At 44.3% G+C, this 19677-nt stretch overlaps 1 protein-coding gene across 3 annotated transcripts in view; it reads right to left on the bottom strand.

Moving 5' to 3' along the window:
* Positions 1 to 8326: 8326 nt before the first annotated feature.
* PKM (pyruvate kinase M1/2) overlaps positions 8327 to 19677 on the bottom strand; it is a 46511-nt gene continuing 35160 nt past the window's right edge. For all 3 annotated transcript variants that reach the window (XM_082253076.1, XM_082253078.1, XM_082253077.1), the window contains exons 10-11: positions 15508 to 15689; positions 8327 to 8868 (exon numbers count right to left, since the gene is read on the bottom strand). In XM_082253076.1, the coding sequence (XP_082109202.1) occupies positions 8762 to 8868; positions 15508 to 15689 (289 nt within the window). In that variant the 3' untranslated portion in view covers positions 8327 to 8761. The remainder of the gene's footprint in view (positions 8869 to 15507; positions 15690 to 19677) is intronic.

Here is a 19677-nt window from a genome sequence, read left to right as displayed (position 1 = left end):
CAGTTTCCCCAGGTTTGAATGAAAACGAGTTATAGACCCTTCTTAAAAGGATTTAATTCTGGAAAAACTGACTAACCATAGGATACACTACCCAAGGATTACAGTGTTATTGGGGGTCCAAAAACTATTCTGAAATTTTTCCCCCCTATCCTCTACAGATTTTGACGTACCTTCTAATTTTCAAATGGAGGGCTATGTCTTATACATGTAATAGGCTACTAGTATCTTGTTTTTTCACCATTGTTGTTTTTCAGTTGACATACCACACATTTTAGTTTTTTTTTCAAGGGGGGACGCAGTTACAAATGTAGGTATTTTAGCCATTTATTTAGCTATCAGCAGTAATGGCAGTTGAAAAGTATGAAATGGGTCAGGAATTTTTCTTAGTAATAATTTTTTGTACGTTAGAAATTTTAGTGCAAAGATAATGTAATGTTAATACTTTTGAGATGCACATTATCTTCCTTTTCAGAAAAGACATCCCCAATCCAACACACAAAGCCCTATCTCTGTTGGGATGGGGCTCCGCCTTACATCCTGGCTGCAGTTTCAGGTCACTCCCAGGCCGGTCCACATCTGGCGGGTGTTGTTTTCAGGCATCGTGCCATAGCTTCTTGCCAATGTGTTTCTGGCTGGGAGATGGACCAGGCATACACCCTTCTAATGGGCGAATTACAAGCAGATGCTTTGTGTTGGGGGAGATCCAAAGATGGCGTCTGCAGTGCTTCCGGATTGTTTGCAGCTGGAAATGACGCAAAGACGTAGCACATGGCGTCACGAGCAGGCGCAGTCCTTACGTCCGGGGACCGCACAAGGCTGTTAAGCCTCTCCCAATTTTAATGACCCCCCCCTGCTATAGCGGGGAACAATTCCACATTTCTCTATAGAAGGGGAACCTTTTCCAAATGGTGCACAACCCTTCTTGATAGGGAGGGAGACACCACACCGGTTTCTAGCTCGGTCAGACATACATTTGGTCCCTTGGGGGACTTTTTCCATCGTATACCAGTCCATGTATATTGATTTAATTTTTTTTTTCTTTTTTGGACAAACCAATATTATTGCTACTCTCCTTTTTGTCTGCATTAAAGGTTCCCTTGGACATAAATGCTTTGTCCTTTGGTCACTCTATTATTTATGCGACCCTGTTTGGTGGGTGTCTCATGTTCTTATTTGAGGAGGATGTTCTTGGAGAGAGATTCTTAAGCATTGGTACACCTTGCATGTATGCGAGTAATATTCACAATTATGTTTGAGGGCTGTGATTAGGACTTCTGAAAAACACAATTTACTGGCAGTTCTTACTACATTGCAGGGTGGCGATATATATCCCAGATGAAGATATTTTCAAAACGCGTTGGATTTCCCTCTCTATGCATTGACAGTTACTGAATCCTGTGTGATGTACAGTGTTATATGGTATTGGGTATCACCACCACCAAAACAATTGTGCTATATTTCAGGATGTCCTAACAATGCCTTTTAATATGTATAAGCCTCATAGGAGGTCTTTAATTGTGAAAAATAAAATAAGCTGGATTTTTGTCTTACCGTAAAATCCTTTTCTCTGATGTTCATTGACGGACACAGTTCTATATCTTCTTTGACTCTGAGGTTATGCTGATCTCAATAGGAGTAGGACTGGGTGGAAACAAAAGTTGTCTACACTCCTAGGGCCTTACTAGGGGGTATACTTCCCACTTCCTGCTATAGGACTTCAGTTTGTAATAAGCAGTGTCAGAAGAATACATAACTCAACAGAGGGGTGGGTGCTGTGTCCATCAATGAACATCAGAGAAAAGGATTTTATGGTAAGAAAAAAAAATCCAGTTCTCTTTCGTTCATTACCAGACACAGCTCCATATCTTCTTTGACTCTGGGGACATCCCAAAGCAGTGTCAACATGAGGGGTGGGAAAAAACACAGCAATTCACATAATTCCCAAAATGGGCTAAACATAGCCAACCAGGTAAACCAGGAGCTCAACCAGGAACAACTGGAGCTCACCACCAAGAAAGAATACACCCTCAAGAGACAGGAGCCTCTGCAACAGCGGCCTGCAAAACTTTGCAGTTGAAAGTAACATCTGCAGATGCTAGGACATCCACTTGGTGAATGTATGCACAGACAACCATGTGGCCGCCTTGCACATCTGAACCATTGATGCCTGATGACGGAAGGCCCAGGAGGCACTGAGTGCCCTTGTAGAATGTGCCTTAACAGGGAAAGGAGGTGTTATACCTGAAGGGTTTCACATGTACTGTTACTTTAAGGCTGGCTCCACCCAGGAGTGGCCATCTTAGAGACATGTAAGGGATGCATTGATATACAGAGCTGTCCTGTAATGCATGTTGGAGTGTACAGTGAGCCCTGAATAAACATCCGTTGTTCCAGATCAGAGTCCTGTGTCTTTCACAACACGGGGAATATAACAGGAGGATCCTGACCCTAATGGAATAGGCCTGCACCACTGTCTGCCTATCCATCTGAAAATGGTCACAGCAGATGCAGCCTGCCCCTTACGAGATCCATCCGTAAGGACAAACAAGGAATCCGATTTCCGAATCACCTCAGTCGCCACCAGGTACTCCCCGATTGCCCAAACCACATCCAGGGAATGTAAAGCAATTTTAGGGTGGTTCGGCTTAGGGCAAAATGAAGGCAACACACGGTTTTCATTTATTCAAGCGGAAACCCGAGACGACCTTAGGAAGAAACGACTGACAGGGACGTAGCACCACTTTGTCCCTGTGAACCACCAGGTAAGGTGACCAACAGGACAACACAGCCTGTTACGACACCCTGCGTGCAGAAGTAATAGCCACCAAAAAAGCTACCTGTGAAAGACAGTAAGCAGAGGAAGTTCACAAATATTTTCAAAAGGCGGTCTTTAAAGAACCGACAGAACCAAATTGAGATCCCACAAAAAGTACCAGAGACCTTACCAGAGGAGCCAAGTGGAGAACCTCCTGAACGAAAAAGCGTGAACCAAAGAATTTGTACACCAGGAAATGTACGCCCTCCAGACTATGATAAATCTTCCTACAAGTAGATTTTCTAGCTTTTAACAGAGTAGGAACCACCAAATCAGACAACCCTCTATCCTTCAGTACCTGTCTTTCCATTGCCAGGCCCTTAAAGCAGCGACCGTAAAGCAGGATGGAAGATCGGCCCTTGAGACAAAAGATCTTCTCTGAGAGGGAGTCTCCAAGGAACATCGGCTACCAGCCTTACGAGGCCTAAGTACCAAGACTGACGAGGCCAGTCTGGATCCACCAGAATGACTGCAATCCCTTCTGATTTGATTCTGCGCATAAGCTATAGTGGAGGAAAAGCATAAAATCATACAATACCGACCCTAAGGGGCCACCAGAGCGTCGCCCAAAGGATCCCAAGTTCTTGCCACAAACCTCTGAACCTTCTGGTTGTGACGAGAGACCAACAGGGGAGTCCCCCACCGGAGACAGTCATTGAAATACTTCCGGATGAACAGACCATTCGAACGGACTCAGGGCCTGCCGACTGAGGTAGTCCACCTGCCAATTTTCCACTCCCGGTCGGTCCAGCTTGTTGGACGGAGTCTGAGCTGATTTCTGAAAATTCAGCGTCCAGCCGAACTCTTGCAGAGTTCGCACAGTGATGTCCAGATAGTCTTTTAAGACAGATGGAGACTCTGCTCGCACAAGGAGATCGTTCAGGTACCCCCAGTACCGCGCTCCCCCTCTGCCTGAGCAAGGCTAACACTCCCCCTCTGCCTGAGCAAGGCTAACACTGGGGCCAACACTTTTGTGAACACCCGAGGAGCTGAGGCGAGACCAAAGGGTAACGCCACAAATTGATAATGTTCATTTCCCACGCCAAAACGAAGAAAACGCAGATGCCCTACATATATGGGGATATGAAGGTAAGCTTCGTTGATATCAAGAGAGGCCAGAAAATCCCCTTGATGAAGGGATGCCACCTCCGTGCGAATGGACTCCATTTGAAATTTCTGAACCCGCACACAGCGATTCAGGTCCTTGAGATCCAAGGTTGGATGGACCTTGCCTTCCTTCCTGGGAACAGTAAACAGATTTGAATAAAATCCCTGAAAGCCTTCCAACTCTGGTACCGGGACAATTACTTCCTGTGAGAACAGATCCTGCACTGCCCCATGAAGGCCCTGCAGCCGATCTGGGGACAGGTACAAGTTGGAAGGAAAGAATCTTGCCGGAGGCTAGGACCGAAACTCTATCTTGTAACCAGACCGAATCAACTCGTGGACTCAATTGACTTGAATAAGCAAGGTCCACATGTTTGGAAAAAAGCAAAGACGCCCCCCCCCCCCCACCCCAGATACGGGTGAGGGCACCCCTTCAGGCAGAGGAGGACTTGTCTGCGGGGATAGTGGAACCTGCTTTGGACTTACCAGCCCAGGGTCTCTTGGAACCTCCCGCAAAGTTAGGGGCGGACTTTGGCCCTTGTCCTGCATAGGATGAAAAGGGCCATTTGTGAGCCGAGAAGAAAGGACCACGTTTACGACAAGGCTCTTTGCTCTTGGCAACCTGTGGAAGCAGAGTACTCGTACCTCCCGTTAGACCTTTAATGATCTCTTCCATAGAAGCACTGAACAAACTGTCTCCTGCAAACGGTAGATCAGTCAGCACCTTTTTGGAAGCCTAGTCAGCTGACCAGTGCTTCACCCAAATCATGTGGCGGAGGGTCACCGCAGTCACAGACACTCTGCCAGCCAATGGGGCCGCATCCAAGGATGCATCACAGATGTACTGTAGCCCCTGTATCAACTGATCCGCCAGCTCAGGAGGATGTTGACCCCCTTCCAGATCCTGGCGTAAGAGCTTTGCCCATTCTGTTAAGGTCTGGGAGACCAAGGTGATAGCAAACACCGTCTCAAAATTGAACCTGCCATGGTGAAAAGGTATCAGATCAGAGCCTCAGCTCTCTTGTCCACAGGGTCCTTTAAAAGAGGGGGAATCTTCCACCGGAAGGGGCATGGCCCCATTTAATCTGGAATCCTGAGAGTCCACCACAGATGGAACTGTCCGCTTCTTTAAAAGAGAGACTCCTCAAAGGGATATCTCCTGGTGAAACGCTTCGGTATTCCTCCCCATGCGTTTCAGGGATCCCCACTGACTAGCGACAATCTCAACCCCCTCCCCACCAATACCGTTGTGGGACTGCAAGACCCCAGCGGCGCTGCTATAGCAGAAGAGGGAGCTTTATACCCTCAGGGACTCACTACCACCTATTCAGAGCAGGATACAGAGCGCCATGCTGAGATCAGAAAATGAAGGGGAAGCGCAGTCACTGCCACTAGAGGCCCACCGCCGCATTACCGCTCCACAGGAAAATGGCCGATGATTTTGCGATTATTTCCACAGATTGGGAGGATGTGCACATAATGATTTGCACTGGATTGTGATTGTCACATTAATATAAGGATTTATATGGTTTTAGTACAATATAAAAACGGTACCGTTTTACAGCATTTAAATTCATTATGTTTGAGATTTTGATATTACCACTAATACACCCATGGTATCGGCAAGTAGTAACATTTAGGGCAGCGCCTCTACCCAATACCTTAATTTCTAACCCAGAGGGGATTGCTTCTTTCTCAACAAATGTGAATTACTCTTTAAGGCCCCTCTTTACAATAATGTAATACAACTGTCAGAGAACAAGACTGAATTTGTGATAAAATGCAGAGAAAATGTACATTTCTATCAACTTTATGCGTGTGTTAATGCACGTTGACTTACCTTGATCTTGGTTTTAGTGCACTTGTAAAATGCAGGTCAACATATGCATAGACACATAAAAAAAATTGTTTGTTATGCATCCTGTTCACAATACAATGCTGCATTGACCTGCATTGCGTTAAAATGCAACATGCATGTCTTTTACCACAATTCAGGTCAACAGAGCATTGTAGTGTGAACAGGATGCATATTACACAATTTTTTTATTTTGTTGTGTTTATGCGTTGACCTGCATTTTCCAAATGTACTAAAATGCACATAAAATGGATGGAAATGTTCACCCATTTTCCCTGGATTTTTATCACTAGTCGGTGTGAATTCAGCCTGAATGTGTGTAACTAATGCATGTGTTCTGTTTACAATACATGGCTGGCCCCATCCGGAATGCAAACTTTCAGCCATCAAGGAAATCTCTAGGGTTGTCTGGTTATAGAATAGCTGAAGTGGCATTAAGGCATTAAAATTCATTATGACCACAAAGGTGCTAATATTACAAGTTCTAAAAAAAAAAAAAAAAAAAAAACACACACCTCAAACAGTACGCCCGCAAGCGTAATCCAGCCCACCAGGCCTTCTCATGTGGCCCTCGCACCCAGTTTTGCAGCCAGAACATGGCAGGGGAGTTGGGGTTGCACACTGTGCATTCCACACCCCTAAACCTTGCGCACTGTACACAGCGCAATCCAAACTCTGCTCTTTGCCCGTAGCGTACTCCTAACTTGGCGCTCTGTATAAAACATACTCTGAACACTGCACTCTGTACATAGCGTACCCCTGAACCCTCAAAACTGTACATAGCCAATCCCTGAACCTTCAACTCTGTACATAGTACACCCCTGAATTCTGTATATAGCATACCAAAGCTACTACTGGCCCTTTGAGGGCAATCATATTGTGGATGTGGCCCACCATGAAATTAAGTTTAGACCAGTGGCGGACTGGGCCAGGATGCAATTGCCCCCTGGGCCGCTCTGATGTCCTGTACAAAGGCCGCTGTGTCGCCAGCTCAGAACTGCGCATGTGAAGTTCCAGAGCTGGCAAAATATGGCTGTGCAGGCAGGAACTTTGCCATCCCTCCATCCAGTACTGTGAGCCAGGCGATGTGTCCTGTCACAGGGCTGACAGTTTGTTACAAAACGAGTTACCCATCTCAGCCCCTTCCTCCTCCACACAAATGGCTGCTAGAGGCTGGCTTTACTTTCTCTTTGCCCGCCAACCCGTGTGCTGCCTGTGAAGAGGATGTGTGGGCAGGAAAGGTAAAACTGAGTAGTCTGCTCGGCAGACAGAGCCCAAAAATGAATCCAATCAGCCTCCTCGGACCGTCCAAGTAAGTTAGCTTCTCCATGCCTCTCTCTCCACCCCCCCCCCCCTCTCTCTCCCAAATCCCATAGACCTATTGAAATTTCTGCTGAACTGGCAGAGTTTCTATGTGGACTGGTTGTACAGAATTCTATGAATTAATTTCAGTACAACCAGCGGCTATAGCTGCCGGCAGTGTTCACTGTATTCGGATGGCTGGGAAACTTTCACCTGAGAGCACGCGCCAACACGCGGCTCTTATGGAAGCTTGGTAAATCAAATGCCAGGCTTCCCTAAATTACACCTGTGCGGCTGAAACCAAGTCTGGGCACAAGCCAGCACAGACTCCTGGAAACAGAGGAGGGTGACCAGTAGAAAGAGAGCTGGGATAGGACGTTACTTACGTCCTATCCCTGCCACTCCAAACCTGCTCCACTGCAGCACCAGGTCCCTAAACGATGCCCTTTATCTGGCCCTTTGGGCCGGTGCACCGGGTGTGTCTGCATGTGCTTTTCTCACTACTCGCAATTGATACAGGAGGAGCCTCCACCCTGGGAAATCTGGTGGTAAACCCTAGGGAGACAGCAGGACCTGCATGTTTAGCCTGCTGCACTCGTGACTCTTGGCTACTCTGCTTGCTTGGCTTGCCCAGTGGTGTGGTGCTCACTTACCAGAGACGGTCCAGACTCCACAGGTCACGCTTAGTGTGGCGGCAGTGACAGCAGTCTTTTGCCTTCATCTTCCTGCAGTCTATTTGGTCTGTGTACTAGGTGTGTGGAAGGGGCAGGCTCTCTGTCTCAGAGACTGCTCCATAGGATTGCCCAAACAGAAAGAGGCTGCTCCACAATGATTGCCCCTGCTGAGAGAAGCCCCCACAGAGAGAGACTGCTCCACACTGCCTGCACAGAGAAACGGCAACGTGGAGCGGTCTACCTCGCTCTGCGCGGGCAACGTGGAGCGGTCTCCCTAGCTCTGGAGCAGATGGATGGTGAGCTGATTCAGTGGTTCAATGGGCCACTTGACTGGACTTGGCCCCCCATCCCTAAGGCTGCCAGCCCTCCCCCGGTTAAGACACCCCTGATCTAAAACAAATGCAGCGTCAGGTTTGTCAAAACACGCATGTTTGCTGGTTAGAATGAAAAGGCCCAGAACACTTCCATGGACAACTACACCATGCACCCACACATCTAGATAGCAACTGCTAACACTTCTTTAGATATTTCACATGTGTATATGCAATAAAGTATTAATAAACGACAAATATGAGGCAGAAGTGCTTAGTAGCATGATTTTATTAAACACTAAACTCAGCACACTGCTGATAGGTGGCTTATACAGCAGGATATGAACCTTCCCCTAACCACACTACAAGCTACGCAGCTGCCCAGAGAAGACACACATAGGATACTCACACTGAACACTGTAGAGGGACAGTAGGAGAGGAGTGTGAACACATACAGCACTAACATGTTCCCTAAGGAGTAAGCAGCACATATGGAGACTAATGGCTATACTAGAGGGAGTGTGATGAGCAGCAGAACAGTGCTATGTACACACACACACTTAACGCCTCTGTCCCGCACATAGAAGATGGGATTTACAAGTGTAGCCACAAGTGTGTGCTTATGCAAAAGGGCAAAACCGTTCTAAGTGCAGATAAAGGAGTGGGGTGAACGATAGCTGCAGGAAGATGATCAAGTTTAAGGAACTGGTACCACACGCATAGTGTTGGTGAAACCGGATCCCGGCTGCCAGCCAGTTAGAACGATGACACAATCGCCAGTCTTGAAGAAACCACGGGCTTTACCTAAAATGACAAAGAACACTAAAAATGCAGATATGTACTTTACATACATACATCATGTAAACATAAAAACAAAAAGTTCACAGTGCCTCCAATATTATTTGAAATCGCCAACCAAAAATTATAGTGTAGAAACAAAACTACAAACCGCTGCTGCTCAGATTTTGATCAATTATCAAAAAAATGGAGTGTAAAACAGAAAGGTAGAGCAGCAAACCCAAGACCAAACAAACGAAATTAACTGACCAGAGTTAATGGCTGGTACTATAAACCAGCTGCTGCCCTTGTTACTATTCCTTTCAAGGTAAATAATTCCAAGGTGATGCCTCTCAATGGGATCCCCCTATCAGTGGATCCTCACATGTAGGTCCCATTCAAACAGAGGTCGGGTAAAAAGAAGGAAGGCTCTCATAGCATAAATCCATAAAATTCACGGCTTTAATTAAAAACAGGATTAAAAACACTCACATTTCTATAGTGTCAGCCCAACACTAGGGATACAACGCTTATTCATATTAGCACTCGTTCTCGGCCAAGAATCCAACCTGTGGGTCAGATCTGGCAAGCAATGCGACATCAATGTCCCTACCCCGCCCTACGCATTTTGTCATATGAGCCCTACGCATTTTGTCATATGACGTCGCCTCGGAGAGGAAGAGAAAACATTGCATGATGAAACGTGTATGGCAGGGCATTCATGCTGACATCACACTTGCCAGCTCTGAATGCGATCCCCTCTCAGTGGATCCTCACATGTAGGTCCCATTCAAACAGAGGTAACATAGCATAAATCTATAGGGTGGGGTAGGGGACGCGGACGTCGCCGCGCTTGCCAGATAGAACCCGCGGTCTGGATTCTCAGCCGGGGATGAGTGGTAATACCAATAAGCGTTGTATCCCTAGTGTCGGGCTGACACTATGCAAATTTTTTTATTCGGTTTTAATTAAAGCCTGCATACTCTACAGATTTATGCTATGAGAGCCTTCCTTCCTTTTACCCAACCTCTATGTATGTAACTCTATGGTGAGTTGATTTAGTTTGTTTGGTGAAGGATCACACTGGGTGCTCCAAGAGCATTTGAAATCGAGCACATTTGAGTAAGATTCAGCACACTTTTCTAGTGTTTGCTTAGGACTTTTTTCTCACTTATCACCATGGACTGCTTTTTTTTTTTTCCTCTTCATTTTATGAATTTCAATATTTTTATTATTTATTATAACTCTAATTGTATGATTTTGTATCGCACCAGCACTTTATATTTTTTGCCCATGTTGCACATTATGTTATAAGCACACTGTTGTATATAAATTTTTGGTTTGCAGTATTAACTTCAGCAGTTTTTAACTGTGTAGGTATGCTTTCTGACACAGATGGTAGAGGATACCACATTATCACTGAGATAATAGACAGTAACCATAGGAACTAGGATTGGCCAGCGCTGCTCTACCTTTTGGCTTTACAATAATGTATAAATAAACTGGCATGGCACCAACCCTAACTAAATCTGGATGCAGTTCTAGCCTATTACTTGTGCTGACACCGGCTAAATATGCACAAATTAAGTGGCGTTTTCAAATCTTTATTTTTTTTAAATACAGTAGCCAAAATTGTGTTTGTTTGGGTACAAGAGTTAGTTAGGGGCATACCAAAATTGAATATTTGAATTGCCACTATAAAAAAAAGGGGCAACCTTATGTGCTCATAAATGCAGGTTGTTTTTTGGCTTAGTTGGACTACAGTACACAATAGTTCCTTACTTCTACTACAGTCCATGGCGACCAATAAAAGTAAAAGAAAATACAAACCAGCCACCAATGGCTCCTTCTTAATTTCTTTTAAATAACACCCCCAGTAAGCCTGCCCATTGAAAACTATGTATTCTCAAAATGCAGAAATTTATCTGAACACATCAAATTAAAGTGGTTGTAAACCCCATTCAAAAAGTTTGAACTAAGCACATATCTGTAGCGTTTTACTTGTCTCTCTCCAAAGCCCTATGGCCAAGTTCACATGCAGGCGTTTTGGGGCATTTTCTGCTCTAGGATCAGCTCAAAAAATGCCCAAGACAAATCCTATTCATTTCAATGGCCCCTGTTCACAGCTGAGTGTTTTGCCATTTTAAGCAAAAAACACCCAACGCTCAAAAAAGTACATGAGCTTCTTTTTGGGCAGATTACAGGCATTTTTATTTTTTTCCATTGGTCACTTAACCTAAAAATGCCTGCACAAAAACGCCTGTAAAAACACCTGTAAAAAGCAACGCCAAGATGTGAACGTAGCCTACAGGCTGGGTACACACTTGACAAAAATCGGACGAAATATCCTCCGATTTTTCTCTCTCATGCTCAGTGGTCATAACCATTTATAGGAAAAAAGGACTGAGTGCCAAGTACCCAATCACCCAGTGCTTATACAGTTATGCGGCAATATTTAATGTGCATAAAACTTAAGAACCATAAAATTCAAAAGCAGCTGCCTAAAATAAAATGACATGTAATAAAAGGTCACAATCAAAAAGGACAGATCCTGCACATGCTGATATGCAACAAGTACAAAGAGGAGTACTTCACCAGCCCATGGCGCTGTCCATGTATTCACCTCCTTTGTTTGTATGTTTTTTTTGGCTGAAATGTCCTGGTTGCTGCTGCTCCTCTCTCACTCCACTGGGGGGGGGGGGGGGGGGGGCGGATCAAAACAATTCAAATCTGTAAAGAAAAGCGCACGCAACCTCGGGCAATAACGCTTTAATAAAGGACAATAAAACAGTACATTGGAATTGCACTCACACTTTTCCTTTAAGACAATCGCTTTACAGCATTCCAACAGGAGCTACTCGCTCCTCCCGTCCCTCCAGATGGTGACTCTGCGGTCTCCTCATCCGCGGCTGCCACCGCTGTATCCCCGCTCTCCTTCACTTCCTGTGTTGCCTGGTCACCGGATGCCGGTTCTAGTGCGCCTGCACACTATACCAACGTGATCTACAGCGCCTCAGGAGAGCCTCAGCCAAAGCCGGAGCCACAAGTTGTACGGAGCTGCGAGGTGGGGGATTCAAGACACGGGTGCACTGCCTCTGCTGTTACTATGGACAACGCGTTTCGGAGGCTGAGCCTCCTTCCTCAGGACCTGAGGAAGGAGGCTCAGCCTCCGAAACGCGTTGTCCATAGTAACAGCAGAGGCAGTGCACCCGTGTCTTGAATCCCCCACCTCGCAGCTCCGTACAACTTGTGGCTCCGGCTTTGGCTGAGGCTCTCCTGAGGCGCTGTAGATCACGTTGGTATAGTGTGCAGGCGCACTAGAACCGGCATCCGGTGACCAGGCAACACAGGAAGTGAAGGAGAGCGGGGATACAGCGGTGGCAGCCGCGGATGAGGAGACCGCAGAGTCACCATCTGGAGGGACGGGAGGAGCGAGTAGCTCCTGTTGGAATGCTGTAAAGCGATTGTCTTAAAGGAAAAGTGTGAGTGCAATTCCAATGTACTGTTTTATTGTCCTTTATTAAAGCGTTATTGCCCGAGGTTGCGTGCGCTTTTCTTTACAGATTTGAAATGTAATAAAAGGTGCATACCACTAAATGATAAACACAAGCAGCGCTAAGTATACACAAACTCTATATGAATAAAGCTCTCCTTATACACAGTCCATGCATAAGATAATGAAACGAAGTCCAGTATGAAAGAAGTCCATCACCCTAACAGGATTCCAATGGGGTTGTGAGGGGAAAGTGTACACTTTATAGCAGATGCCGATCAGCCTCCACCACACCGCGTGCTCAACCCAAAAGGTAATACTCTTACCAGATATCAAAATATCACAAGCCCATCACAGGTGATGTTCTCTCACATAACTTCATCGGACTCAGCATACATCAATCACAATCACGGCTGCAGTGTCCTCCAAATCCTCCTCTGCTGCCAGTTCCAGTAATGTCTCCTCTCTACTTCCTCCCCAAGGGGCATCTGCTATAAAGTGTACACTTTCCCCTCACAACCCCATTGGAATCCTGTTAGGGTGATGGACTTCTTTCATACTGGACTTCGTTTCATTATCTTATGCATGGACTGTGTATAAGGAGAGCTTTATTCATATAGAGTTTGTGTATACTTAGTGCTGCTTGTGTTTATCATCATTTAGTGGTACGCACCTTTTTTTACATAACCATTTATAGTTGACAGTGCATAATGTTTACGAAATTTCTCGTCCGATTTTTTTTTGGGACATTTGTTCCTAGACTTCCGAGTCGTCAGCAACTTCAGATCATGCGTGGCCTTTCGTATCAGATTTTTCGCGAACGTACTGCATACACATTAAACGAAAATTGGTTGTCTGGGGACGGACGATAAAAATTTTGGTGTTTGTCCCTCCGCTTTTTTTCGTTGAAAATGTCGGCATCGGCTGCTGAAAGTTGTGTACACACTATCCGAAAATCGTACGATTTTACCTCGGACTGGAATTTTCGGCAGATTTTCTACTAGTGTGTACCCCACTTAAGTGTTGTACCTGTCTGGTGCTTTGTTCCTCTGTTATCAGCATGAGTCACTTCTGACAAGTTCTTCAATACGAGATAACAGTAGCTAAAAATGTGTGTCGCGGAGGGAGCTTAGAGGGAGATGAGCAGGGAGCTTTTCTATTAAGAATACGGCTCTGCATGTTCCTTCGTTCCTCTACCTATGTGGAGGAAGGGGGGGGGGGGTCCCTTTCCTCCAATCAGCTCTTACACAGTGTAAGTCAAGTCTCCCCATCCAACCTCTATGTGCTGCTGAAAGATCAAGAAGATTTTTTACACAATCTGCATTTTCCGAAGAGTGTAGAAAGGGGAAGACAGCAGATATACAAGTAAAACCTATGTAGGAGGATCGGTTTTATCTCGGTGTATCATCCGAGGCTATTCACTTCACTGGGTATATGTGAGGGTTTACAGCTGCTTTTATATTTTTCAACAGAAACTTTGAGGCAACAATTGCACCCAAAAGTAAAAAGTCCTAATTTGCATAAACATTTCTGATTAGTGATTTAACCCTTTTGCAAACAATTTGCAAAGTTGCTATATGCATTTTTATCTAAATTTTATGCCCCCAAAACACATTTTCGGAAAGTAGAAAGCCTATAGATTGAAATGGTGGTAGTTGCAAACTGTTAACCTGCATGGCATTTTAAAACCGGCTTATCAAACCTATGCTTAAAAAAAAAAAAAAAAAAAAAAAAAAACCCAAAAAATGAATTGAAGTTCACGTGAAAACACCTCAGCTAAATCAATGCAAGCACATTGAAGAAACAATAGTTTTCTATATGCTCCATTCACAGCATACAGGTGCAGGTGTGTATTGCATGGTCAGAAATGTCATGTCACTGCCTATTCACAATCCTGTAGTTTGTCATTCAGCACCTGATCACACCTAGTCCTGCCCACTACTATGTGGATTGACTGCACTGCCCACTAATCTCCATTTAAAGCACTTAAAACCCTCCACTGTGAGCTGAAGTGTCTGGGAGGGGAAAGGTGAGAGGATTTGACTTGATCAAGGAAGGTAAAGGGAGTATTTTTGTGTTTAGATTGAGGGACGTGCATCACATAACCAGAAGCGAAGACTTGCTTATACTGTCATAGAGGAGCCTTCAGCTGCACTTTAACCACTTCCCACCCATAGGCCGTATATGTACTGTCTTGGGTTGAAGTGGTTATACCAGAATCATGGTTGCAGCTACCGTTTGTTTCTGTCGGCGATTTCCTACAGTGTAAAAGTGGGCACGGAACCCACTAGAGGACATCGGGCCCTCAAGACACCCTCATGAAGCCGGTTTCTGATTATTTGGTCAGAGACATTCACACTAGCGGTCTTGTAGGGCTCTGGCAGTGCTCATCCTGTCTCTCCTTGCACAAAGGAGCAGATACTGATCCTGCTGATGTGGTAAGGACCTTCCACGGCTGTGTCCATCTCTCCTAAAGTAACATTCTCCTGATATCTCCTCCACGCTCTTGAGACTGTGCTGGGAGACACATCAAACCTTCTGGCAATGGCATGTATCGCCTCATGTTACCAGTGGTGACACTGACCCTATCCAAATGCCAAACTAGTGAAAAACAGTCAAAAAAGATGAGTAGGGAAACTAAGAAAAAAAAAAAGGTCCAAAGCAGCTGAAATTGATTAACAACCCCCTCTGCTACTTAACTTGCCAGATCAATATCCCAGGAGTTTAACCGACTTGATGCTATACTCTGATTAAAAAGTGTTCCTTTATTTGTTTTGAGCAGTGTGTGTGTGTGTGTATGTGTGTATGTGTGTATATATATATATATATATATATATATATGTTTGGGGGTTCTAAGTAATTTCCTAGCAAAAAGATGCAGATTTTTGCATGTATGAGAGAAAATGTCAGAAATGGCCTGGGGGTCAAGCGGTTAATGACACCACAATACATTTTTGCAAACAAAACATTTCTACTTCCTGTGCTGTCGCACAGAACCCACGGATTATCCGACCACATATAAGAGAAGTTCATAATAAAAGTTTGCATTTGACTTATCTTGCTGTAGGTCAAGAAGTGTTTTTTTTTTTTTTTTTTTTTTACTAAACTTGTATTCTATACTGTAAATGGTTATTTATGAGGCAACTAATATTCTATTCTGTTCCCCCTCTTACCAATGTCCATGGCGAAGTTCACCCTGCGGTCCACATCCTCTGCCCAGGCCTGATGCACTGGCTCCTTGTACAGTACAGGGAAGATGCCACGGTACAGATGTGCTTGACGGGCTGTCTGCCCATTACGAGTCACGGCTATGATTGGAGCACGTGGCCTATACCTGGATACCAGGTGTGCAGATCTGCAAAATGCCAGTGTTAACAGATAAAATACACAACACACTATACAAAATGCTGAATATAGCAAATAACCCTGTAAAAACATTGTTTGCAAACGCTGTTGTCTATGGGCCCATTTCAGACAGGAACACGGACTGTTACAGTAATGCATCTTGCAGTGGGGAAGCCCCTTTACTTTGAATAGGCACACAATTAGGTTTTAAAAGACCTACAGCATTTTATTTCCCCAAAACAGTGCACAACAATGCAGAGATCTGTGGACTGTGTGCTAAAACTGAACAAATGTTGCGGTGCACTGACAGGTGCATTGTTGTGCCATTCAAAAGGGCAACAAATGTCTTTTCACACAATACAGAAATACAAGCATTTCTGGTGTACATTACGGTAATAGCCTGAAACGGTCCTTGTTTTTACAATAGACTACTGACTTACACCTTGTTAGTGCAGTGGTCATAAAAAAAAAAAAAAAAAATATATATATGTCATGACAAAGCATTTTTTGTCATTGTGAACCTAAAGGGCATGTCCACCTTTACACCAAAAAATTGGACGAATTCTCAACACTCTACCCTCTGCATCAATAATCTTCTGGCACCCATGACTGCTGATGTATCAATCCATACACCTATAAACTCTGTACACAACCCTGGAGGCTCTGTAGTATCAGAATGCTGGCAACAGCTAGCGGTCACTGGTCAATGTGGTAATCACTGCCATTCCCAGCATTATGCTACTATACAGCCGCATGGCCTGTGTAGGATGTTTAAAAGTGTAAAAATCTGAATGCTGACAGACCTATGCAGATTAGTGCAGCGGGAAGCAGAGGAGTGGGGAGGGTATTAGGAATTTATTTTTTGGAGTAAACATGGGACTATCCTTTAAAGTTGAAAAACCATCACAATAACTTACCTGTGTGACGTTGCTCCCTTTTGCTCAGAACTTCCCTGTATACATTTTCTAATAAATTATTTTCTCATTTTTTTTCTCTTCAATCCAGTCACGTGACCACATACAGGGGAGGAAAAAATCTCCAGGAAGCAATTAATTAGAAAATGTATACAGGGAGGATCAGAGCAAAAGGGAAAACATTTAACAGGCACGCTATTGTGATATAATATAACACTTCTGCTAGAAAAAAATTCACGTAATTTTATAGGCAAAAAAAAAAAACAAAAAAAAACAAAAAAAACAAAGATGTATTCATAACCCCTAACATTTAAAATGCTGAGCTGTCCTGCAGCTAGGCAGACTTGAATATAGAGAAGTGGATATCCTTCAGTGACAGAAGCAAAACACATTTTGATGGGCACTTTAAATATGGCAAAACAAGAACCCATGGGCTTGTTTTCCTTAAAAATGGCACTGCAGTGCAGAGCAGGTGAAGAAATCACTGAAAACACTTTGGGGTTGATTAAAACTAGAGTGCAAAATGTGGTGCAGCTCTGCATTGAAACCAATAAGCTTCCATTTTTTTGTCAAAGCTTATTTGAACAAGCTGAAGTTCTAAGCTGATTGGGTACCATTCACAGATGCACCAGATTTTGAACTCTCCAGTTTTTGTAAATCAACCCCATTCTGTCTTCAGTTAGTTGCAGAGTAATATACCATGCATGTATATTGCATAGATGTAGAAAGGGACCCAAGGGAAACCTGTACGACTATCAAGGCTGCCATTGCTGAAAAAATGTTCCTTTCCTGGCTGCCTCTAGCATCAATAAATTCGGTGTCTGACATAGAACAAGCATGCAGCCAGAAAACAGAATAAACTCCTGATCTGCATAATTATTCTATGTTCAGAAACGCAAAACACTAAAGACCAGCAGAAAGCATTTTCAAGAGTTTAGCAATTGCAGCCTTCGTATTATCAGCCCTTTTTTCTACATGCAATACCCAATACCCCTTATAGTGCTACTCAAGGTGCTTTGGTAGATCCGGTGTCTCACAAGTGCAAGTCTTAAGCTTAATCCAGAAAGCAGTGAATTAAGATGGGATGAGAGACCCCGCACACCACTAGCTTGACAAGTGAAGGGAAATGTGAGCAGCCTCAGCCATGAGGTCCTCCTGATCCCCGCCTCTGATGCATTTCGCCCCACCCATCGGGGCTTAATCATAGAGATCTTTATAATTAAGCCCCCCGATGGGCGGGGTGAAATTCATCAGAGGCAAGTCTCAGAAGGAGCACATGGCTCAGGCCATTCACATGTCTCCTCACCTATTGAGCTTAGTGGTGTGCAGTGTCACTCATCCCCTCATAATTCACTTTTTTCTACATGTTCAAACATACTAAAACGACCTTAAAAGTACCTGTCCTAGAAAAGCCAATCTACCAGGATCTATCCTTAAGGCTTTGGTCACACAACCCTAGCCTATGACCCTGCAGCAGTTTTCTCAAGACAGGCAAGAATATCGGGATTGTTAGGAGATTAGGACTATTTACCTGCTTTAAAGGAGAAGTGGGGACAAAGCTCCTATTTCCGTAGACGACTGTTTAGTGGAAACGCGTCACAGAGGAGCGCCGCATCGTCATCGCAAGTTGCCGAGGACCGCACTGCAGGCGGCCACGACCTCTCCAATATCGGTATCGGTTTCCTGTGTCCATTAGTTAACATCTAACTGTAAGTGCACTGGATACTTTTGTTTTAATAAATTGTCAAAGGTACTGCGCTATGGTCTGATTCTGTTTCTGTGAGATACACGTGGAAGCCCTCACCTGTGCGGAGAGTAACACCCAGAACAAGAGTGGACCGGGATTGGGTTGAGACACCGAAAGATCAGTGAGACAGTCGCCTTTTGGTTTGAGCGATCTGGTAAGAGGCCACACTTACTATCTGATTATTTCACGGTGACCTCCCTGAATTCCCAAGACACTACTGGGCTGATTATCCGTCCTTAACCTCTTTTCTCTATGGTAAGGGGCTAATCCCCACAAAGGTGGTGGAACCCATCTGCACCCCACGGATCTAGAGGAACCCACAGAGTGGATTTTACTTTAGCCTGTGAGGGGACGATTGGGACTTTATGCACTTTTATATGTATATGGGCTATACACTGAGGTGGCAACCATTGAAATATTGGACACTTTTTCTTTGAATTACTTGTGCACTTTGTTGGTTTATGTTGGTATCACATTATCCATTCATCATCACCTATTCACCATAACACACCCAAGTATATGCACCAGGGTGTATAGTATTTACTGTACACCCGTTCAAGTGCACATCAATTTTGGAAACACATCACAGGTATATGGGGACACTCATTATAGTGTCACACCTTTTCCTGATTTGTGACACCAGTGAATTTTAGCGCACCCGATTTCTTTTCTACACATTTTTATCACCATTTGGTTTGAAGGTTGCAGCTATTCACACTACTCATCCTGCGCACTTATTTAATTTTATACACATAATGGTGGCTACATGGCAGCTCTAGGGAGACTCCACAAGGTAGCATAGCCACCCTACAGAGGCTAGTGTAGTTTGCAAGAAATTCTGAATATATGGCCCTGAAAAGGAAAACAGCATTTCTGAAAGCTTGTAAGTGATGCTACCACAATTATTTTACAGGTTTAATAATGCTTTAAAACATAAACCAAAAATAATCAAAATACACACATTAGGGGGAAAAAAAGCACTTTTATATTTTGGCATCCCAAAGGACAGAAAGTGCCAAAAGAAAGTGATTTTTTTTTTATTTGACCCTGTAATAGAAAGCTGCTGGTATCAGCTATAAATACCTGCAAAGAAAGGTCACAGAGTGAAGGATCCACAAGAGAAAAGGTCATATGAAATAAGAGCAGCAACTTCAGCTGTCCAGAGTACTAAACTCAAACCATCATGACCGGTTTCCTCTGTACTTCTCTTTTCAGCCAAAAGGGCTGTTCAATAATCAGAAATCTTTTCATTAAGTCAGTAATTGGTCTAGTAACACATTTACCTCCCAGACTCCTGATCCAATAGGCACAGTACACACAGCTTGGTCACAGAGCTT

This window comes from Pelophylax lessonae (assembly GCF_965119305.1).
Source record: "Pelophylax lessonae genome assembly, chromosome: 4".
Lineage (NCBI taxonomy): Eukaryota > Metazoa > Chordata > Amphibia > Anura > Ranidae > Pelophylax > Pelophylax lessonae.
The sequence above is the reverse complement of the archived record's forward strand: the minus strand, read 5'-3'. Positions and strand labels throughout refer to the sequence as shown.